The sequence below is a fragment of the Phoca vitulina genome, unplaced genomic scaffold (genome assembly GCF_004348235.1).
Source record: "Phoca vitulina isolate PV1807 unplaced genomic scaffold, GSC_HSeal_1.0 scaffold2, whole genome shotgun sequence".
Lineage (NCBI taxonomy): Eukaryota > Metazoa > Chordata > Mammalia > Carnivora > Phocidae > Phoca > Phoca vitulina.
In genome coordinates, this window is record NW_022589705.1 from 59587902 (window position 1) to 59612291 (window position 24390).

The 24390-nt window shown below is 38.2% G+C and overlaps 1 protein-coding gene across 2 annotated transcripts in view; it reads right to left on the minus strand.

Moving 5' to 3' along the window:
• The window catches only part of ZYG11B (zyg-11 family member B, cell cycle regulator), a 69791-nt gene that overhangs the window by 16279 nt on the left and 29122 nt on the right, over positions 1-24390 (minus strand). For both annotated transcript variants that reach the window (XR_004302336.1, XM_032428846.1), the window contains exons 3-10: positions 20065-20819; positions 12457-12597; positions 10259-10435; positions 8430-8494; positions 4584-4683; positions 4279-4329; positions 1612-1773; positions 1459-1506 (exon numbers count right to left, since the gene is read on the minus strand). Coding sequence is in view for 1 of the 2 variants with exons in the window: in XM_032428846.1 (XP_032284737.1) it covers positions 1459-1506; positions 1612-1773; positions 4279-4329; positions 4584-4683; positions 8430-8494; positions 10259-10435; positions 12457-12597; positions 20065-20819 (1499 nt within the window). In the remaining variant the exon portion in view is untranslated. The remainder of the gene's footprint in view (positions 1-1458; positions 1507-1611; positions 1774-4278; positions 4330-4583; positions 4684-8429; positions 8495-10258; positions 10436-12456; positions 12598-20064; positions 20820-24390) is intronic.

Consider the following 24390-nt stretch of genomic DNA (forward strand, 5'->3'; position numbering starts at 1 on the left):
CGAGCAGGGAGCCCGATGTGGGACTCGATCCCAGGACCCTGGGATCATGACCTGAGCCGAAGGCAGACGCTTAACGACTGAGCCACCCAGGCGCCCTAAAAAAGCATTTCTAAAGCTCTATGAAAGCTCTCTAAATATTTAAAATGAATTCCACTTTTCCTCTTATGGTGATGTGAACCAACTTCTGTATCTAGTAATCCTATGAACCTTGAATAAAACAATCAAATACTATGATCTGTTTAATACTTCCCTATTTCTGGGCATTTGGATCTTTTTACATTTTCTACTTTATATATAACTAAGCTATAGTGAATAGATAGGTCTTTAAATGCCAGCCCTTAGCTTTCCCAAAAATCCATCTCTCATTGTTTAGTATCTCATACTCTTGCATCTGTAAAACAAACACTAATCTACAACCTTTTTTACTCACTCATTTATGCCTCCTATTATCTAATTTCTCAAGAGCAGAGGTCGACTCTAAAATAGCTTTCACCACATAGGCACTTTTCCTATGGCAGTGATTAAGCATAATAAACATTTGCTCCTTCACCTTTGCCTCAAAATCCTAGAGGGCTCACTTTAATCTATATCCAATATATTTATGGAATATCTAATTTTTTAAGCAGCCTTTTAAGTACTGATTATTAATTACCAAACATAGCATGTAAGAACAGTTAGAGGTTAGTGACATTTTTTTAAAGATTTATTAACTTATTTTATTTATTTATTTATTGAGAGGGCGTGTGAGCAGGGTAATAAGGGCCAGAGGGAGAGGGAGAGAGAGAATCCCAAGCAGACTCCTTGCCAAGTGTGGAGCCAGACACAGGGCTCGATCCCAAGACTGATATCATGACCTGAGCCAAAATCAAGAGTCTGACACCTAACCAACTGAGCCACTCAGGTGCCCCAGTTAGTGACATTTTTTCATGAGATTTTTTTTTCTGATTATAAAAGTAAAATTGCTCACAGTGAAGCTTTGTACTATATCAAACAATATATAATAAAGTATGTAATTTATGTTTTTCCTTTTAATGTGGTGAAATCTTAATATGTATACATTGTTTATAGCCTGCTTTTCTCACTTTATTATAGTGTATATTTTTTCTAATGTCATTAGGTGTTTACAAATAGAGAAGCAACTTTTTTCCTTTTTTTTTTTTTTTAATATTTATTTATTTGAGAGAGAGTGTGTGTTCCTTGGGGGAGGGGGATGCGCAAGAGGCAAAGGGAGAGGGAGAGAGAAACCTAAGGAGACTCTGTGCTGAGCATGGAGCCCCACGTGAGGTTCAATCTCACAACTCTGAGATCACACCCTGAGCTGAAACCAAGAAACCAAGAGTCAGTCACTTAACGAACTGCGTCACCCAGGCACCCTGAGAAATAACTTTCAACGTATTACCTCAGAAGGAAAATAATTAATTACAGCTTGGAATTTAGCAGGAAATGTTTATATCTTACCAAAAGTCCTAGGACTTTCTGCTGAATGGATGACTCAGTTGGGAAAGACTGTAAAAAGAAAGAGAAACTATAACTACCTAAAGAACCAAATATAATAAATGAATACTTAAAATCAATCAATGTCAAAACTATAGGCTAAATTCCCATTCTAACCTCTAGAACCCGCATGAAGAGTTCTAACCCTTGGTTTTCAATAAAATGTCTGCAAGTGGTTGGAGATTCATCCGTGAGGTTCCAAAGTGCACTCAAAGTAAACTTCAAAGTAGTGTCCACTGAATTTTGATTGGTTTTTTGCTTCACTATTTGAAGAAGTTGCTGAAAGAAGGAAAACAGAATGAATTTCTCATCGTGAAACTGTCATTATAATTAGTGATGATAATCACAAGTCATGAAAATTGGTCTCATGGCTTAAAACATTTCCTATAAACGTTTTTATAAGTACAACAAACATCTTCTTGGATCAGATTTTTCCTTCAACAAGAAAAAAGTATAGGATCTTCAGAAATACTTTATTATTCTGATGATACCTATAATCTAATACCCTGTAAATAAAATAAAAACCAAAATGATTAAAGCTTGATTAAAGCTTAGGAAAACTATCTTACCCAATCAGTCACATCATATATTCATTTCAGATCCTGGGATAAAAAAAGTGGAGGGGGAGAAGGGGAAAGGAAGCTAACATTTATCAAGTATCAGCAAATTATATCCTATATTATAGTACTGTTATGTCCATTTTTCAGGAGAGGAAATTGAGTCTGAGAAATATTAAGTAATTTGATCACAGTCAACTTAGTAAGAGAAAATAAGAATTGGAAGACCTAATTCTATCTAATTCCAAGTTTTCCTTAAGAAAATAAAGAACAAACAAATTATATACAATAGTAAGAGAATTAAAGTCTATATTGGATTTGAATAAGATAATAGCTTTCAAATTCCATTTGTTAATTATTTCTATCATAGCCTTAACCTAAGAAATTTAAGTCTGAAAGATAAATGTTTTGAGACCTAGATAAGGCACCCCATAATTCCATTTTTAGATTATAGTTTTGGGGGTAAAAGGGAGTTCTGTTCAAACAGATATAAGAAAACATTAATGAACACTATTACGTAAAGTTACACACAATTCAGGAAAAAAAATTTTTAGAAATAAAAACATCTCAGTGCAATTATGTAACTTAATAGCATAGTGGCTAAGAGTGTGGCACTAGAATCTGCATCTATGTAACCTTGTTTGCCAATTTAATCCTTTGTTTCCTCATCTGTAAATTGTGGGTGATAATCAAGAGATTAAAAAAAGCTAGTGATCATCATCACTACTGCCACTACTACCGCTACTAATTCCTGCTTAAACTAAGTTTAATCTTCCCCCAAAGCATATAAGTGCATTACTTCCTTAAAATCTTTGAATATACCCCCAACCAAAATTACTGAAACACATATATAACAATGAAAAGCCATATTTAAAACTAAAATGTCATCCCTGAAAATAGAAAAAATAAATAAAATCAGCATCCTTTTCTACTTATCTAACATATACTGTATTTTGTGCTAAGCACTTAGCATATATTACTTCAAATAATTTTTTTTTAAAGTAAGCTCTATGCCCAATGTGGGGCTTGAACTCACGACCAAGAGATCAAGAGTCGCATGCTCTACCAACTGAGCCATCCAGGTGCCTCCCCTTCAATTAATCTTAATTTCCTTTTCATTTAATCTTCATAATAACTGTACAAAGTAGTTTATCACCCTAAGTAAATTTATGTGACTGCCCAAGCTAGTAAGTGATAGAATTGGGAATAAACCCAAATGTGTCAACTCCAGAATTCCTACTCTTTCCATTATACTACCACAGCTTTCTCCTCTCTTTACATTACTCTTTTCATTCATATTGCTATTATTATACATATTAGACTGTATTACAACCATGTCTAGATAGCTATTTTCTCCAGTACTTCTTATGGACATAAATTACAGATATAATTCAATGCAAATCCCTAACATCTAGTAAGGTGCTAGGTACCTGGTAAGTACTCTACACATATTTATCAAAGGAATGACTTTCTCATACATACATAATATGTAAATCAGAAAAAGGGAGTCTTTTGGGGTACCTGGCTGGCTCAGTCGGTGGAGCGTGCGACTTTCAATCTCGGGGTTGTGGGTTCGAGCCCCGTGTTGGGTGTAGAGATTACTTAAAAATAAAATCTTAAAAAGAAAAAAGAGGGAGTCTTTCATTTGACTTTTTCATTTACCATTAGTTTCAACACCTCATGCCAGGACTGTAGTAAGAAACTCTGACCTAGACTTTTTCCTCCAGTCCTCCCTAGGACACTGTTTATATTTATTCTATGCAAAGCTTTCTAACTTTTCACTGTTCGCTGTATCATCTCCTTAACTGAGTGTAAGCAAGCAAAATTATTTGTTAATTATTTAAATTATCTTTTTTCCCAAAGCATCTAGCACAATTTTATGCCTACAATAGTCTCTACATTTTCTTCATAAATAACAAAATAACAGAATTTTAGGTCTAGGTAGGATCTTAAGGCTTATTTCGGCTCCTATGGTTCACATAATTTGTCTTAAGTTCACAAACTGACTTTACAGTTAGATCCTAAGTCATCTGACTCCTAGTTCAGGGCTCTTTCCATCTCTGTTAAGGAATAAAGCTGCCTCTATAAAAATAAATGAATACATCCAGTTAGAAGTAATGAAAATAATGTTTTGAAATATAAAATGTCAGAAGATACACAACACTGCCTGAAAATAATGAAAATGGAAACTGTCTAGTGGTCTGCACAGAGGAGATAATTGACTTACCCTGACAATGAAGAGCTCAGCACCAAGCTGTGCAGTTTGTTCTGTAGAAAGCTGCAAGCAAGCAGAAGACAAAGTAAATGTCCAAGAACTCACCAGTGTGAGTTTAATATCATTCACTGCAACAGACTCCAAAGGTCAGACTAAAATCTCTGATCAACATGGAATTCTGCAATATTGAATGTAGCTTGAATAAACAGGCTGGCAAAGAGGCTAACTTCTCTGGCACCCAGATTTTGGGGAAAATAGTAACTGTAACAGGACATAGCTGCCTACAGAAAATTGTTCAATAATAGGAGTTCAGATACCTTGGCAGCCAGGATGGAAATGATAGCAACTGCCATCCTTTGCATGTTTTGATCCTCATGGTTGCAGAGCCACTGCATGACAAGCTTGGCTGCTTCAAACCTGAAAACACACAAAGGGTTTCCATGAATGAATCCCGGAGGTGCAGGCAGTTTCAGAGCTCTAGCTGGGAACTGATGCTACAATTTAGGTAGGTGAGAAAGAACGGGAAAATTCCTAATTGATACAGAATAATAATTACACTTGAGTGTTTTGGAAATGGTGCCTAGTTGTAAATTCTGACAACACTTTGCAAAGAAACAAGAGTTTGGGAAATATGATCAAAACTATCTGGCATTTATCTTGTAGAATTATAACATATTTCTATCCTGTAGTAATTTCTATACTGTATTGAGTATTTTCTGGGTCCTTATAGTACCTAGCACAACAGAAATATTCATTTATTCACTCACAAACATTTATTGAGCCCCTGATTTGTGCCAGATACTGTTCCTGGTGCTGGAGACAGAGTAGTGAACAAAACAGAAAAATATCTCCACTCTCATAGAGCTTACACTGTAGTGTGGAAGACAGATAATAAATCAAACAAGTAAGTAAAATATGTGGTATGTGCTATAGAGAAAAAAATTAAGCAGGTAAAGAGAGAATATGAAATGTTGAATTTTAGGTAAGGCTACTTAGGAAAGGCCTCACTGAAACTTTTGAGGAAGTAAGAGAGATGGCTGTGTGGACATCTAAGGGAAAACCATTCTAGGCAGAGGGTGGAAGACACAACGACCCTGAATTGGGAGTATGCATGGAGGTTTTGAGAAATAGCATGGAAACCAGTGAGAGCCAGAGCAGAGAGAACAACAAGAGTAGTACTAAGACATGAGGTTAGAAGTAACAGGGGAGCCAGATCATAGGATCTTTGTAAAGAATTAGTTTTTACTTGGAGATGGAAAGCCATAGAAAGATTCTGAGCAGAGATATGACATGAACTGACTTATGTTTTTAATAGGATTATTCTATTAGCTGTGTTTAAAATAAACTTCAAGAAGGAAAAGAAAGAAGCAAAGAGAGCAGTTCAGAGGCTACCACAATAATTCAGGAGAGAAATCACTTTTAGTCTAGTCCAAATGGTAGAAATGGAAGTGAAGAGAAATGGTTGAATTCATGATATACTTGGAAGATAGCTGGATTTGTCAAAGGACAGAATGTGGGGTGTGAAATGAGGAGATAAATCAGGACAACACACCAAGGAATATATCCATAATATATCTTTCATCTTTCAAGACTTGGCTCAAATATCACTTCCACTGAGGAGCTTTCCTTGACAAGTTTATTACCGCTTTCTCACTGCTCCTTAGTATTTGTTTGTAACTCTGTCAGAGTGATTATCTGTAGCCTCACATGAATCCCCCATTGGCCTGTGAGTTCCTTGAGGTAAAGGACTATGTCCTATTCAGCCCTTTATACCAAGAACCCAATACAGAGCTTTACACATGAATAGTGTTTAATACATGTTGGCTGAATTACAGAGATATAAATTACTCCTCTGCAAATTCTCTCAAATTTACTGTTACCTCCTTTCTATTCCCAAGGCCATCTCGGATTCTTTTACAGTAGATTCCTAATGGGCCATTCTGCCTCATTGTTTTCCCTTCAATTTGTGCCTACACATTGGTAATATATAAATCTGTCAGAGAACTTAGGTATGATGTCATTCCTGTACTCACAGTATTTTCAGACTCTAACAATGGGCCCGTACTTTCAAATCCTTTTTCCTGCCTACCCGATGCTCACTGCAAAGTGGACTGCTCATTAGTCCCCAAACATGCCCACAATTATGATTAAGATAGCCCTACTGTTAAAAGAGCACAGATTCTGAAGCTCCTTGTATTTTGGGGTTTAAATTCTAGTTCTACCTAATGTTGTTGATAATAATAAAATACGTTATTTTATCATATGAAGCAATACAGGAAAGTCATTAAGAACACCACACATTCTGGAGTCAGCCCAGTTTCAAATATCACTTCTACCACTTACTAACTTTGGGAACCTGGGGCAATTTCCTTAATCTCTCTGAACTTCAATTTTCTCATCTGTAAAATAATAAGATCTATTCAATAGGATTGTTGTGAGGATTAAATAATATTACACATAAAACTTAAGACTTAGTACAGAACTTAGCACATACCAAGCTTTTGATAAAGGTTTTTTTCTATTATTATTATAAACTTCCTCTGTACCTGTATTTGTGCAGATCCCACAACATAAAACAATCAATTCAACCAGCTCTCACCTTCAAAGCAATACAGCAAGGATGTAAAAAGTAGAGGTTCTGGAGTCATTCTGGATTTAAATCTAAATTCTGCTACTTGCTATATCTCAATCACCTTGAGAAAGTTACTAAACCTCTCTCTGCCTGTTTTTTCATCTATAAAATGAAAATTATAAGAATAACAATTTCACAGGACTTTTGTATGGACTGAATAAACATATGTGAAACACTTAGCACAGTGCTTGGCAATAGAAGTGCTTTATACAGGTTAGTCGTTATCTTTATTATCTCAAATGCCATCACTAACATGAAATCTTTAATGATCACCAATCAGATGAAATCTTTCCCTCCTCGTTTGGGGGCCCAATGCATTCTGTCATCTTCTTCTATGAAAAATTCTGTCTTCTGTCATACTCATTTTTCATTCATTCATCCATCAAACATCCACTTAAGCACTAGAGACAAAGAGATTAACCAATCACAGTCTCTGACCACAAAGAAGCTCAAATCTAGCAGTGTACTGGCTAGATCAGAGGTAAGTAAAGTATAGTTTACATATAGTGATTTTATAGCTGTGGGTCCAGCTGCCTGTTTTCTAAAGTTTTATTGGAACATAGTAAAACCATTTGTGTATATATCATCTTCGACTGCTTTGGAGGTACAATGGCTGAGTTAAGTAGTTGCAACAGAGACCCTATGGCTAATAAGCCCAAAATATTATTAGTAGCCCTTTAAAAGAAGTTTGTCAACCCCTGGGTTAGTTGACAATTTTCTTTAGGAAAGTGACTATGTCTTTCCTACATATGACTTCATGTAATCAGTACAGATGCTCAGTATTTACAAAATAAAATTAGTAATCTACATGAGAGATATATGTAGTTATATTTTTATCCAAACTATTTATTTGAAATAGTAAATGGAACATCTCATTCCTCAGCTGTGCCAGATAACAGTGTACTGTTACCCAAATAAATCACAGTAAAACTGCTGCTTGAGAAATATACATTTCATTAAATCATAAGTATATTTTCTTTTTCAATACCATCATTAAAAATTATATTTAAAATAGTAAGATGACAAAAAATCTTTTTTAGCTCTCAAATCACATCTTAGAAAGCAAGGGAAGAACACTTTATATTTACTTGAATCCAGCTATATAACCTCCCTTAACCTCTACTTAAAAAGTTTCTTCTATAATTCAGTATCAAATAACAATAATAATAAGAGGTATGATACAAAGAACACTGGACTTGAGTCTTTCTAGCCTTGCAGTTACTAGACACAAAACCATGAGCAAGACACTGAATCTATATGCCTCAGTTTCTTCAGCCTACAATACTGTGGATATTCTAAAAACTATAATATAAATTTTTAAGCAAAGGGCTACGAAAACAGGCCCATCTGTTAACAGGAATGTCTAAACACTAAATGAGAGAAAGTAGAGTTAGCATTCTTTAAGGTAGTGTAGAATCCCATCCACTTGATTAACTATACACCAAGGATATGCCAACTGGTAAGAAATGGCCCGAGACAGAATTCTAAAATTCCATTTTGGCCCATTTTAAGTTCTGGGGCTAACACTTGCCTGTTGAATGGAACATCTTGAAGGATCCGGTCACTGCAAAGTGAAAGGAGGCAATTCTTCTGTAACTAAAGAACCAAAGGGAGAAAAAAAATTCCTGAATAAAATATTGTTTTGTTATTTTTTAACTAGGTGTAGCCTCTATAAAAAAAGGAAGATCACTGATGAAACACCAATTATTTCTTACAACTTTTGTTCTGCCTCCCTACTGTTGAAAGACTAACTTCCACTGGATCCATGTGAATTTACTTGCGCATATTTTTGTCTTTTCTATTAGATGAGATAGGATAATAAAAAGAATTAATATCAGCTAATCTCCCTCCCTTCCGGTGACCTTTGGGTGGGTCCTGCTTTGTCCTCTATCCACCTGGCTCCCAGAGGCCATAAAAATCAAAGCCTAGGGGTGCTTGGGTGGCTCAGTCGGTTAAGTGACCAGCTCTTGATTTCAGCTCAGGTCAAGATCTCAGGGTCCTGGGATTGAGCCCCAAAACATGCTCCACTCTCAGCGGGGAGTCTGCTTGAGGATTCTCTCCCCCTTTCCCTATACTTCTCCCCGAACCTACACACATGCATGCTCACTCTCTAAAATAAATAAATAAATCTTGGGGCGCCTGGGTGGCTCAGATGGTTAAGTGTCTGCCTTCGGCTTGGGCCATGATCCCAGGATCCTGGGATCCAGCCCCGCATTGGGTTCTCTGCTCAGCGGGGAGCCTGTTTCTCCCTCTCTTCTACTGCTCCCCCTGCTTGTGCTCTCACTCTCTCTGTAAAATAAATAAATAAAATCTTAAAAAAAATAAATAAATCTCAAAAAAAAATGAGGGATGCCTGGGTGGCTCAGTCAGTTAAGCGTCTGCCTTCGGCTCGGGTCATGATCCCGGGGTCCTAGGATAGAGTCTGCCTGCCGCTCCCTCTGCTTGTGCTCCTTTGCTCTCTCTCTCTCTGACAAATAAATAAATAAAATTAAAATAAAAACACACACACACACAAAAAAAACAAAGCTTAAAGCTCATCCAATTTGGCAACTGCCCTCAATGAGGGAAGCTGGCTTTAATGATCCACTCACCAATCTGGATTGCCATTTTTTTTTTTTAAAGATTTATTTGAGATTTATTTTTTGGCCTCTGAGTATTTTTTATTAACTTGCCAACTGGCTGCTAAGTTTTAAGAATTAAAAATATGATTTTTATGTTTTCAATTTTCATCTGAGGCTAGGACAGGTTACGAAGCCCACCCTACGGCTAGAAGTAGAAAACCCACGTCTTGGGGCACCTGGGTGGCTCAGTCGTTAAGCGTCTGCCTTCAGCTCAGGTCATGATCCCAGCGTCCTGGGATCGAGCCCCACATCGGGCTCCCTGCTCCGCGGGAAGCCTGCTTCTCCCTCTCCCATTCCCCCTGCTTGTGTTCCCTCTCTCGCTGTGTCTCTCTCTGTCAAATAAATAAATAAAATCTTTAAGAAAAAAAAAAAAAAAGAAAACCCACGTCTTACCCATTTCTGTTTGCCAGTACTCGACAGTGCCTGGCTCAGAACGGATGTGCTATGGCTATTTGCTGAAATTATCACAAAGTCAAGATCGAGGTGGAAGGTGAGTTTTTTATGGTTTGCACTATTTCCCTCAGCGTTTGGATTTAAATACTTTTAGGCAGGGAATGTACTCTTTAGTTTTCTACTTCTCTGTTTTCCTACACTCAGTCATACCATAAATTTATTACTTTACCGTCTACAAAGGCATTTTAACTTCCAGCCTTGGTCTACTAAATTGAACTGTATGTTGGTAGAAGATGGGTAGGGGACACTGAACGGACTACTTGAATAGGAATTCCCACATGCTTACCTGCTGGTGATTGGGAAAATGTTCCATAGCTTTGAGCAGCAAATGGGTCACGTCGGCCAGGAGTCGGACAGGCATCCCTGCAGCAAGGTCCTGCTTCGTTAGGTTAAACACACAGGCGCTTGCAGCAAGTTGTACTGGCAAATTCATAGGGTGGTTTCTCATCCCAGTAACCACAAGCTGGAAAAAAATTAGTTCTCTTTACTCACATTATTAATACCAGCCCTCTTAGCATAGAAACTTTACTTTGTGGATCTATAACAATTTCTAAGATGTCTTAAGTTATCTTTTTTACCCTCATGTGCAAAGAGCCTAGGGCATAGCAATCACTTATCAACACGTAGTTCCTGCCCACCTGGTCCAGGAAGGTATCGAGTTGTTCGTATCAAGGGATTTTTCTGTAGGGCTAATGAATCTTTTCTATTCAGATAACTCATCTTTGTATTTCCCAGACCTAGTACAGTGCCTCTTATATGCTAAGCACTAAATAAATTCTTACTGATTTTAGAGTAAACCAGCAGCAAACTTTTCACTTTCAAATCCCCAACATTCAGTTTCTTGAGAACATTGCTAAAGTTATAGTAAAATAAAATCCATTTGCTTCCCTCTGGCCTAGATAACTGTTTCTCATCTTTTCCTCTCTCCTCAGACCCCAACAAATCCTCCCAATTGTCACTATCAGCTAAAGAACCTTGCTTCCAATTACACTGAGAAAATTGAAACATTCAGAAAAGAACTTCAGATTCTCACTGCTACATGCATCCTCCTTATCAGTACATAAACATGCATATGCTGCCTTCCTATTACCATAAATTATCTTTTTGGGTTCCCCTCTAAAGGTAATCCCTCCACTTACAAGCTACATCTTTCACTTCTTGTCTACTCAAGGACATTGCTTCGGCTGTTCTTCTATCTCTTATATCAATTTTTTATTCTGTACTGGATCATTCATATCAGCATACAAAAAAGCTATTTTTCCTCTCATCTTAAAGAAAAAAAAAAACAAAAAACAAAAAAAACAGTTCCTCAGCCAACTACCATCTTTTTCCTCTGCTCTCCTTTGCAACTAAATTCCTTAAAAGAATTCTCTATATTCTTTCATTTCTCTCTGCACCATTCTCTGAATGAATGAATGAGTAAATATTTCAGATCAGGACTGGAGGTCCTTTGTTGCTCAGGTTCACAGTAACCAAAACCAAAAAAAGATAATTCATATACCAAGTGCCAATATCCTCTGGTATATATGGAAGGGTGACTGGTATTAGAGATAACATCCCAGTGACTGAAATTTTATTGGTTTCTGTCCAAGCACCCCATTCTCAAAATTTAAGATAACAGGGTGGTTAAGTAATTTCTGGCTCTGCCACTAACTTACTGTTACTTAACTGTCACATACCTTTAGTTACACAATCCGTAAAATAAAAGATAAAACTTATCTATTGGAATTGTTGTGCCCACTAAATGAGGCATCAAATATAATACAGTCCTACACTCACTGGTTTCAAATGTGTATTAGGATTATCTTGGGAGATTATTAAAATGCAGATTCTTGTACCTCATCCAGCCTTATTGAGTCTAAATGTCTTAGAGTGGGGTTCACAAATATGCTTTTAAAAATAAATAATATTCCAGACTTCTGGTGGACAAAGGACCACAATCTGATAAACACAGCCCTAAGCAATTAACAAAAATTAAGAATCTTTCTTTCTTGCTCTTCAAAAGCTATCTTGGTTAAAAGATTTTAATTGGGAAATATCATGAATTAATGATGAAAGCACAGGTGGTTCAAAAGTGGCATGGGAAGGTACCTTATGGAATTCCAATATTATATTTCTTTAAAAAGTCCATATGGAAGCAATACAATACAGTGTTGTGATTCCAGTCATATACTTTCATTTTCTACTGTAAATGGTGAAAAAAATATCACACTGGTCACTGGTTTTAGGTAGTTAAAGATGAAGTGGAAGGCATTTATACCGCTTACTGACACTACTATAAAACGTCAATAACACTATGCAACTACCTTCTCTCTTCCTCATTTATGGCTAACAGCTGAAATCATACCTCATCAATCCCATTACCAAAAAAACAAACAAACAAACAAAGACAAATGCAAATTTTCACCAATTTTCTTCACAAAGCCATCATCTGTATCCAGGGAGATAATTTCAAAATTTTTGTATCCAGTTTCTTATTCTTACCTTTAAAATTTCTGGCTTTGTTTTTTCCATCACATGAGTCAGGCTAAAAAGGTGAAATAGAGCTTCCCGGACAAAGAATGCCCGCTCACTGTAGCGCTTCAATGCTTCTGCAATCTGAGTTTCATTGGCTTCTCCAGACACCTTTGAACATAGCCATAAGATTAGCTTTTAGGATTTCTTCAACCCTCTAACTTTCTCTAGCCAAACATCATTTGTATATATGGCGTCCAGGATAGCCATTTAAGTCTTGAAACAAATGCGAATGATTACTTTCCAACCCACCCAGAATAGTCATCCTATGAAGGTGCTAAAGAGATGTATGTTAGATAGGCTTACCCTACTATAAGCCTATGGTTAACATTTTCTATACTGCACCTAAAGTAAATCTTAAGATATTTAACACTATTTATAAAGCCTTACCACGTGATTAGGCCCTTATCTGTCTCTTAGAGTAACTCCTTAATTCCCCTTAATTCATGTTAAAGCTACACTGGCCTTTTTTTCCTGATCTTTCAATAAGCCAAGCTCTTTCCCAGCAAAAGGCCATTATATATAACATCTTCTCTGACTGAAATCTTCCTCTTTCTTTGACTAATTTCTAGTCATCCTTCCCAATTCAAGTTAAATGACACTTCTTTAGAGAGGCTTTTCCTGACCCACCAATCTAAATCAGGTCTCCTTAAACATCTCCTTCATAACCATTATCATAATCCCCCCACTCAACTGATCCATTCACCACTGTACCCCAACAATTAGCATTATGTGTGGTTTAGAATAAGCGCTCAGTAAGTATTCACCAAATAACTGTGTCAATTAATTCCCCCAGATTTATCTAGCTCCCATTCAGCATCAAGAGATTCTGTTCAGGGGCACCTGGCTGGCTCAGTTGGTAAAGCATGCAACTCCTGATCTCAGTTGTGAGTTAAGCCCCCCATTTGGTGTAGTGGTTACTTTAAGATTTTATTTATTTATTTATTTATTTATTTGAGAGAGAGAGTGTGCACGTGCGTGCGTGAGTGGGGGGGTGGGGCAGAGGGAAGAGGGAGAAGCAGACTCCCCATTGAGCCGGAAGCCCTATGTGGGGCTCGATCCCAGGACCCCTGAACTTTCTCTTAGATTTTCTTTGATTTGTAAAGACAGTGAAATACTGTGTGAAATAAAAAAGACTGTAAGAGGGAAAATGTTTAACGATTATCTTAGTAAGACTTAATTTACCCATATTTGGTTGATTAACTGCTTTATAATATCTATATGAAATACAGCCTCAAGTTATCTTTGAATGTAAAATTAAAGAACTTTTGGGGTGCCTGGGTGGCTCAGATGGTTAAGCGTCTGCCTTCGGCTCAGGTCATGATCTCAGGGTGCTGGGATCAAGCCCCGCGTCAGGCTCCCTGCTCAGTGGGAAGCCTGCTTCTTCCTCTCCCTCTACTGCTCCCTCTGCTTGTACTCTCTCACTCTCTGTTGAATAAATAAATAAAATTTTTAAAAAATATATTAAAAAAAAAGAACTTTGTTACTGGAATGTTAAATATTCTAAATGAATTTCATTGCATGTATGTTTTATTCAGTGATCAATACTTCTCTAGCCAGTGATAAACCCTCAAGTCAAGTAGTCTGACTCCTCAAACTACAAGCATCTTCAATTCAACCAATTTCATATACTAGATGATAAAAAAACAAGTATCTGTATGTACCGGTTTCTGCAAACAATTTAAAATAGAGGTGGGGCACCCGGGTGGCCCAGTCAGTTAAGAGTCCAACTCATGGTTTTGGCTTAGGTCATGATCTCAGGGTCAGGAGATCGAGCCCTGTGTCAGGCTCCATGCTCAGTGCAGAGTCTGCTTAAGACTCTCTCTCCCTCTCCTTCTGCCCTTCCCCCCTGCTCTCTCTCTCTTTCTCTCAAATAAATAAATAAAATCTTTAAAAAATTAAAAAAAAATAAAACAGGGGCAACTAGGTGGCTCAGTCAGTTAAGCGTCTGCCTTCGGCTCAGGTCATGATCCCGGGGTCCTGGGATTGAGCCCTGCATTGGGCTCCCTGCTCAGCGGGAAGCCTGCTTCTCCCTCTCCCATCCCCCCTGCTTGTATTCCCTCTCTCGCTGTGTCTCTGTCAAATAAATAAAACCTTTAAAAAATAAAAAATAAATAAAAATTAAAAAAAAATAAATAAAAAGTACTTAGTAAATGTTTTTTGAAATGGATCAACTCTTCTGCCTAAAGACTTATATGGATCTTCACTGCATATTGATTACTGCAGTTCAATATAGGAGTCTTAGTTCAAGGGAGAAGTCTAGCATATAGATCTAAGGACCGAGAAATTTTTAGATATTTAGAGACCTGAGAAATGAGAAAGAACCAATAAAGGAAATTAAGCATGGTAGTCAGAAAAGTTTGAAAAAAAGACAAGAGTGATATCTAGGAAGCTAAGTAAGAATGAGAACTAATATTGAGTTTTGCACATTTCCAGTGATTCTCAGGAACTGGAACCACAGCTTAGTAGAAAACCCCAAAGTCTGGGAATGAGATGGCCAACGAATCCTAGTTGTGGAAAAATGGAAGGTTCAGAAAACTGATGGTGACAGAAGAGCAAATTGGGTGGGGAAACAATGACAGAGTTAGAAATTCTATGGTAAGAAAACCCTCTGTGTTGGGACTAGAAATTGAGGGGAAAGTAAAGAACTAAGATTCTCAAACAGAGACAATGAGATGTAGTGGAAAGGACACATGCTTTGGAATCAAACAGTCCAAGGTACAAAGGCAGACTCCAGTATCAGCTGGTTGTCACCCTTAAAGCCATTCCCCCTGAGGACAATAATACCTCTCTCACACAGTCAAGAGATCAAACTAAGTAATACACATGAAAGTGCAAAAAACAAACCTCTTGTTCTTATAACCACCCACTCAGAGTACTATACAATGCCTTATAAAGAGTATTGGGGAGTCACAGTGTCTCTAATTCTTGCATTCCTTAGTGTGGCCTAAAAAAAACAAGGCATGTAATGCCAAAAAGCCAACCTCAATTTATTAATTTTTTAAAAATAATTACTTATTTGTGTGTTTGTTTGGATTTGGGGAGGGGCACAGAGGGAGAGGGAAAGAGAAACCTAAGCAGACTCTGCACTGACTGCAGAGCCCGACATGGTGGTTGGGGTGGCGGGGTTGATCTCACAACCCTGAGGTGATGACCTGAGCCAAAACCAAGAATCAGATGCTTAACTGACTGTGCCACCCAGGTGCCCCCTCAACTAATTTAAAGCATCACAATCCTGAAACAATCATTTCAGACAAGTGTTTCAACAACTTTGCTAAACTGGACAATTTTTTTTTTTTAAAGATTTTATTTATTTATTTGACAGAGAGAGAGAGAGAGCACAAGCAGGGGAGTGGCAGGCAGAGGCAGAGGGAGAAGCAGGCTCCCCGCAGAGCAGGGGAAGCCTGATGTGGGACTCGATCCCAGGACCCTGGGATCATGACCTGAGCTGAAGGCAGTCGCTTAACCAACTGAGCCACGCAGGCGCCCTAAACTGGATAATTTTTAAAAAGGAGATGTGGCAATTTCAGCTCTCCTCCCTTAACATGGCTTACTATTTTTCAGTTCTCAAATCAGTAAATAATTTAAAAAGAACATCAATTTTTGTATATAGTTGAACAAAAGGGAAAATTCAATGATCTCTTTTTAAGTTTGTGTTTTGTTTTGATTTGAGTAATCTCTACACCTAACATGGGGCTTGACCTCATACCCCAAGATCAAGAGTCCCATGCTCTTCCAACTGAGCCAGTAAGGTGCCCCCCAGTGATCTCTTTTTTTTTAATTTTTAAAAAAGATTTTATTTATTTATTTATTTATTTATTTTTATTTGACAGAGAGAGACACAGCGAGAGAGGGAACACCAGCAGGGGGAGTGGGAGAGGGAGAAGCAGGCCTCCCGCAGGGCAGGGAGCCCGATGGGGGGCTCGATCCCAGGACCTTGGGATCAGGACCTGAGCGGAAGGCAGCCACCCAACGACTGAGCCACCCAGGCGCCCTCTTTTTTTTTTTTTTTTTTTAAAGATTTCATTTATTTATTTGAGAGAGAGACAGAGAGAGCACAAGCAGGAGGAGTTGCAGGCAGAGTAGGCAGAGGGAGAAGCAGGCTCCTCACTGAGCAGGGAGCCCGATGTGGGGCTCAATCCCAGGACCCCGGGATCATGACCTGAGCCGAAGACAGACGTTTAACCGGCGCCCCCAGTGATCTCTTTAAAAAAAAAAAAAAAAAATTCTTTTAAAACAATGATTCTCAACTTTGGCTGGAATATTGCAATCACCTAAGGAGCTTTAGAAAATACTGATGCCTGAGTCCTACCTCCCTGTGGTTCTGATTTAATTGTTCAAGCTCCACAAGTGATTTCTTTTAATTAAAAATTTTTTGGGGCGCCTGAGTGGCTCAGTCATTAAGCATCTGCCTTTGGCTCAGATCATGATCCCAGGGTCCTGGGATTGAGCCCCACATCGGGCTCCCTGCTCCGCGGGAAGCCTGCTGGTGTTCCCTCTCTCGCTGTGTCTGTCAAATAAATAAAATTTAAAAAAAAAAAAATTTTTTTTTTCCAGGGGTGTGTGGCTGGCTCAGTTGGTAGAGCACGTGACTTTTTTTTTTTTTTGGTGGGGGAGGAGGGGTAGAGAGAGAATCCCAAGCAGGCTCCATGCCCAGTGGAGAGACCCACATGAGGCTCGATCCCACAACCCGGAAATCATGACCTGAGCTGAAATCAAGAGTCAGGTGCCCCTAAAGCATGTGACTCTTGATCTTGGGGTCGTGAGTTTGAGCCCCACGTTGGGTATAGAGATTACCTAAAAATAAAATCTTTAAGAAATAATAAATAAATAAATAAATAAATAAATAATTTCCCCCAGCTTTATCAAGATATAATTGACATATGTCATTGTGTACGTTTAAGGTGTACAACATGATGATTTGATACATGTATATATTGGGAAATGATTACCATAAGGTTGGTTAACATATCCATCATTTCACATAATTACACTCCAGGTGATTTTAATTGTAGTCCAGGTTGAGAATCACTACTTCAATGTTTACAGAGGAGGAAACTAGATAATGATACCAAATAAAGTAGGTGTTTCATATGGTCAATATTTCAAAGTAATAACGGCTCCATTTGTGAAATCAAACTTGTTTCACAAAAAAAAATAAAACATAAAAAATAAAAAACAAAAAAAACCCCACAAACTTGTTTCACAGAGGCATTGTGAAATACAGATGTCCTACTAGTCTCAATTTTATAAATTAGTCTAATTCACTGGAGGGTCTGTTGGTTGTAAGAAGAAATAAGCAAAAACTGTACTGCTCTGGGATCATACCTATTATAGGATCTTTGCCTTGAGAATATTATTTAGCTTAACATACCAGGGACACATTCCTTTCATCCTTTAGGATGAAGGTCAAGCTCACCTCTTCTCAGAAATTCTCCCTTAACTCCCAGCACACAGGGATTTCTTCCCCTTTTAATTTTTAGAATTCTTTACTATTAGACCAATTTGTTAGGCAGTTAAGTAACATTACAATAGTAATTTACATTTTTATATTTCCTTCATCAACAAGCCCTGTGCTAAAAATCTGTCTTGTTCTATAACAAGTTGTTAAGTAAGGTCCTCACACTTCTTGTTGCCCTGCACCTGGCTTATGTGACCTTTCCAAGTCTGGCCCTGGTGCCTACTTTTCCAGCCTCATCTCATTGCTCTGTGACTTTCTACTGTTGAGCTCTAGCCACAGTGGCCTTTCTTTCAGTTCCTTGGATGTACTGTGCTCCTTCCTACCACACATATTTTGCATATATTATTCTCTCTGCCTGGAATGTTCTCTACCAAGCTACTCACCCTTAAGATCTCCACTCATTCATCAATTCTTCAGAGAAGCCTTAAATTAAGTCAAGTCTCTCTGTTAAACACTCTTATATATAATACTGCATTATCTTCTAGATTTTAGCACAATATAGTTTAAAGCCTATATACAGGCATGTATATATGATATACATATATATGTATGTGATATATATATTTAAATATATGTGTTTATGTATATTTAAAGCACACGCACACACATTTGGCACATGGTATTTGATTGCTTGACTCCCTCACTAAATTACAAGCTCCATGAGGGCAAAATCATATCTGTTTGGCCCCACCATCAAATCCCCATGCCCAGCACAGTGCCCAGCACTTGATAAAATATTGAATGAATAAAAAAGAGTAACTCAAAATCATTTTCTACATTCTATTTTTTAAGGTCTAAATTTACAAATAACCTAAGAACTAAGATGTTTATAAGATATTTACAACTAACCTTTCCTTCTCCTTTTTTGAATCTGTCATGATTACTCAAAAAAGATACCTTGCCTTTTGGGTCACAATATCCACTTCTAGGCCATCCCTGACTCTGCTCCAGGTAGGATCAAAGGATGCTTCTGCTTAATTAAGTGTAAGTAGTAGGGGGAAAAAATGGGGCTCTGGAATTAGATGTAAATCCAAATGTTGGTTCTAACTGTAAATCATATAATTTTTTTTTTTTTTAAGATTTTATTTATTTATTTGAGAGAGAGAATGAGATAGAGAGAGCATGAGAGGGGAGATGGTCAGAGGGAGAAGCAGACTCCCTGCTCAGCAGGGAGCCTGATGCGGGACTCGATCCCGGGACTCCAGGACCATGAGCCGAGCCGATGGCAGTCGCCCAACCAACTGAGCTACCCAGGCGCCCTAAATCATATAACTTCTGAGTCTATGTTTCTCATCTATAAAATGAGGCAAATACCTATCAATATAAGGCTTCTAGAGGATACGCAGTGTATATTAGAAAAATATTAGTTTTCCTTAAACTTGTCACAATTGTATCCTTCAAGGTCTGACTCAGATACCATCTTTTCCATCAAGCCCCAAATTCTCCAGCTGGAAGAAATTTCTTCTACTCTCTTACAGTGATTACACTGATCTTTGGGTTTATAGTTATTTATGACTGTATCATCACCAAGACTAAGCTCCTTGAAGGCAGATCCTGTATCTTTTTCATCTTTGAATCCCAAGTACCAAGCAGACAAATTTAAATCATTAGGCATGAAACACCTTAAGAAAAGCAAAATTGCACCACTTCTACAGTAAAGATCTCCTTGGAGAACTTGACTTCCCAATGGATATCAATTCAACAGGGAGTATCCTTAGTTTTTTAAAGTGACCAATTAGAAATGGTATGTTACAGTGGTTCAAAATATCTAAATATTACCATCATGAAAACTATCATTTATCCAAGGCCTACTACGTGACTTGCACTTTACATATACAATTATTAATCTTTAGAAGAATTCTGTTAGATAGAATATCTGTTTTATAAATAAAGAAATGGAAACCCAAAAAGTTACATCCTTATCTTGGTCTGGGTCACAAAGCAAGCAAGCTAGGATTTTAATTGGGATTCTCTGACTCTAAAGCAAGGCCTTTCCACTATACAATGCCGTTTTTCGCAGACATGTTCCATATATTGTTAGACATTCATCTTAATGGAGCCTTATGCAGCTAAGACATCGGTCAGCCTGACAAAATAATACATTTTTAAAGTCTAACCTTCAAATGTCCTTCACCGGTGAGGAATTCAGAGTAACCTGCATCAGTGGCCAGCAAACCTACAAACTGCATGCTGGGCCGTTGTTGTATGAAGGCTTCAACAGCTTTATCTGTCACGTGCTTTCTCCCAGAAACATCTAGGGAGACAAGGTTGGGTAGGATGTCCTTTTGTTCTAGTAAGCGAAGAGCTATGTCTGATGTAAACTGTTTATCATCTGAAATATCAAGATGATTCAGATGTTTTAGTTCCCGAACAACATCCAGTATCTGGGTAGTTGTCATTTTTAAACATTTCAAGTGGTGCATGGTTAGAGACTTGAGTCGGTCTTTGCAGGCCAGCAAAGCTGTGATGTCTGTGATTGAGGTGTTAGAAATATCCAGGCTCTCTAATCTTGGCAATGAGGCAACTTCAGCGAGGTCTTCATTGTAAAAGAGAACATTGGTAATGCTTAATGCTCGAAGGCCAGAAAGCCGGCTGAAGCACCGCTCATAAGGATCTTCGAGGGAAAGAGTTAATGAGTTCAGCACGAGGCACTGGAGATTTTGCTGGATCCATTTGTTACTGCCAAGCCCACTGATGATGTCTGTAATCGTGATGTCTGCATTCACACCTGTAGCATCAAGTTCCACTAACTTGTGATGGCAGAAAGCTTTCCGGAAAGCAACAGCAGAGATCTTGGCTTTCCGAATGCAAGCACGCTTTAAGCGCATCTGGTTGCCCCTGAAAATACCTACAGTTCCATCATTCAGTAGACCTGGAAAAAAATAAGCAGCACTTTAATTTCAAAAGATAATTAAAGAACAGCTAAAATTTCCAGCACACTTTACATCTCCAAAGCACACCCATGTAAAAATATTTCATTTAATATACATAACAATTCCATGAGGTAAGAATATTATTATTACAACTTATAGATGAGTAAACTAGGGCTGAGAAAAGTGGCTTTCCAAGATCATGGGGCTAGCGAGTGACTATGGTAGATATTGCAGATACTCACTAACATCTGGTTCTACTTGCCTTCCTGGACACGCAGACAGCTACATTTCCCAGCCCACCCTTGGAATTAGATGGGGCCATGTGCCTAGTTCTGACCAATGGCCTATAGGTTGAAGCACCTGAGAGCCAGTGCATGATTTCCTATGCTACCTTTTCCTGCTATGACAAATAAGGAGTCTTCAAGTTCTAGACAGTATAGATTTCTGAGAGTGGAGCCTCCATCAGCTTGGATCCAAGAGTGACCATGGAGCAGAACCCTCCATGGACTTGCAGCATTTGAGTGAGGTATAAACAAACTTTATGTTAAGCTATTGAATTTGGGGAATTAATTTGTTACCAATACATTACTAGTCTATCCTTCAATTTCACTATAATACATTATTACACACACGAACATATATATACACACATATATTTAGCACATACATATCTACATTGAGATCACTGGCTAGATCTGAAATCTTATTAAAAGGATCTAGAGGTTATAGTCACTTTCTGTCAGATAAATTCAAATAAAGTGGATACAGGAACCTCTTAAAGTCCCTTAGAGATCTACCTGACTAGCAATTAATAGTGCAAGAAAGTATATGATGCTTTGGAACCACATCAATCTCAACCATATCACCATATCAATTAAATATTTCCTGTGAAAGTAACAGCCATGCCAATAAAAGACAGCCTAAGAACAGTCTAGGGTGAGTGAACAGTTAGGACCAGGTAAATAAATAGCCTGGAGTCAAGGGAAGAACTCTAAGTGGCACCTCTGGAGACTCATACTATAGATACAGCTTGGGCTGCTAGCCAGTCACCCTTAACATTAGAACTAAAGTATTTTTTTTAAGGGAACACTGCTTTCTAGTGGATTCTGCAGACTTATTCATGGTTAAAGAGTTAAAATCGGGGTGCCTGGGTGGCTCAGTTGTTAAGCGTCTGCCTTCGCTCAGGTCATGATCCCAGGGTCCTGGGATCGAGTCCCACATCAGGCTCCCTCCTCGGCGGGAAGCCTGCTCTCCCTCTCCCACTCCTGCTGCTTGTGTTCCTGCTCTCACTCTCTCTGTCAAATAAATAAATAAAATCTTTAAAAAAAAAAAAGTTAAAATCAAGAAAAACCTTTACCTGTCACAGTGGACAAAAATGACTATATATTAGGAACTCCATTATTCTAGAGCTATACTGTCCAAACCAGTAGTCACTAGCCACACACAACTACTGAGCACTTGAAATGCAGATAGTCCAAACTGAGGTATGCTATAAGTGTAAAATATACAACAGATTTTGAAGATTTAGTACAAAAAATGTAAAATATCTCATTAATAACTTTCATATTGACTACATGTTAAATGGTATTTTGGATATATTGGGTTGAATAAAATTATGAATTAGTTTCACCAGTTTCTACTTTTAAAATGTGGCCACTGGTAAATTTAAAATTATATATGTGGGGGCACCTGGGTGGCTCAGTCAGTTAAGCGTCTGCCTTCAGCTCAGGTCATGATCCCAGGGTCCTGGGATCGAGCCCTGTGTTGGGCTCCCTGCTCAGTGGGGGGCCTGCTTCTCCCTCTCCTCCTCCCCCTGTTTATGCTCTCTCTCTCCCTCTGTCAAATAAATAAATAAAATCTTAAAAAAATAATAAAATAAAATTACATACGTGCCTCACATTTGTGGCTCATGTTATATTTCTATTGGGCAGTGCGGTTCTAGAGATAGTCTTAAAATTCTATTTCAGGGGAGTACATTTCATGGTAAGGTTCCAGCCATTGAACAGTTATTAAACAATTATTATATGTCAAACACTATCAAATGTGTATACAAAGAAAATTAAGACATGCCCCTATACTCAAAGAATTCAAAATTCCACGGAGTGAAAGTCTCAAACAATGTAACAAAATGAGATCTATGTTATATCAGAGTCAAGTACAAAGTACCATGGAAACAAAGAAAAAGAAGCAACCCATCATTCCTGAAGATCTAGAAAGATTCAACAGCAGAGGTAATCTTTGAGTAAGTCCTTCGAAGATGAAGGAAAAATTCAAGGATGGAGAAAGAAGGGTTGTATTAAAGGAAGAATCAATAGCATAAACAAAGCCTTAGCATACATATATCGAATCATGCTGTACACCTGAAACTAATATGTTATATGTCAATTTTATCTCCATTTTAAAATGCCCCCCCAAAAGGCCTCAGAGATGTAAAAGCACAACACATAGTTAGAAAATGGCAAGTAGTTCTACATTGCTTGAACGTGAGAAACAGGCAGAGCTATAAGATGTTTCCCTGATAAAGAGGGGAAGAACATTAGTAAAGACCTAGATATGACTGAGAACATGATGCAATTCCGGAGATTTAAGCATGCAAGTGGGGAGAGGCAAGAAATGAGGTGGGAAGGTAAGTTAGGGCTAGATAACGCTGAAAGATAAAGGGAAGAAAAGCAGATCAGCCAGGGACCTTGGGACCCAAAAAATGATATGGTGAGGTTCCTGAGTTTTTTTCTTGCTCCATATATCCCAGACTTAAAATTGAAGAAGTTGGTAACCCAGAAATGCTGACAAGCGGAGACCAAAAAAAAAAAAACAGCTCCAAAAAAAATCATCTCATTGTAGCTAAAGAACCAGGAAAAAAGTTTAGCAAGACAGAAAACTTTTAGACAAGAACTACTTTACTTCAGCCAAACACCACAGAAAAGACTGTGGTCCCACCCTCCCCCACACCAGCAAATGCCATGAGGGGAGCCTAGACTTTTACCCTTGCTAGCTGTAACTAGTTGCTCCAATCTCCCCACAGGGAGGTGTTAGAGAAGTCTGAGTAGGGAGCCAGGATATTCATCCATGTTGGGCGGTAAGATCCACTCTTTCCCCTATGATGGCAATGGATACCATGTGGGGAGCCTGGACTTTCACATCCATTTGGCAGTAATGAGGTGCTCCTCCCTTTTCCTACTGGGGTGGTCTCAAACAAAGCCTGATGAAGAATCAAGACTTTCACTACTGCCCAACAGTAATGAGGCCACCTCACCCCAACATGGTGTCAGTGGAGGCCAACTGGGGAGAGAAATGAGGTACTCACACCCCTCTCAGCTAGGGAGATATCAACAGAATCCTAGTGGGGAACCAAAATGCCATTCCCTGCATAACAATGATGAGAAGTCCCATATCTTGGGTGTCAACAGAAGTCAAGTGGGAACCAGAACATTTACCCCAATCTGGCAATAACAAGGCAGTGCCTCTACCTTCCCCTGCTGGAGTGGTGTCAGAGACACAAACCAAAACAGAAAAGTCTCCTAATATCCTAAATGTCCAGATCTCAATAAAAAATCACTCGTCATACCAAGG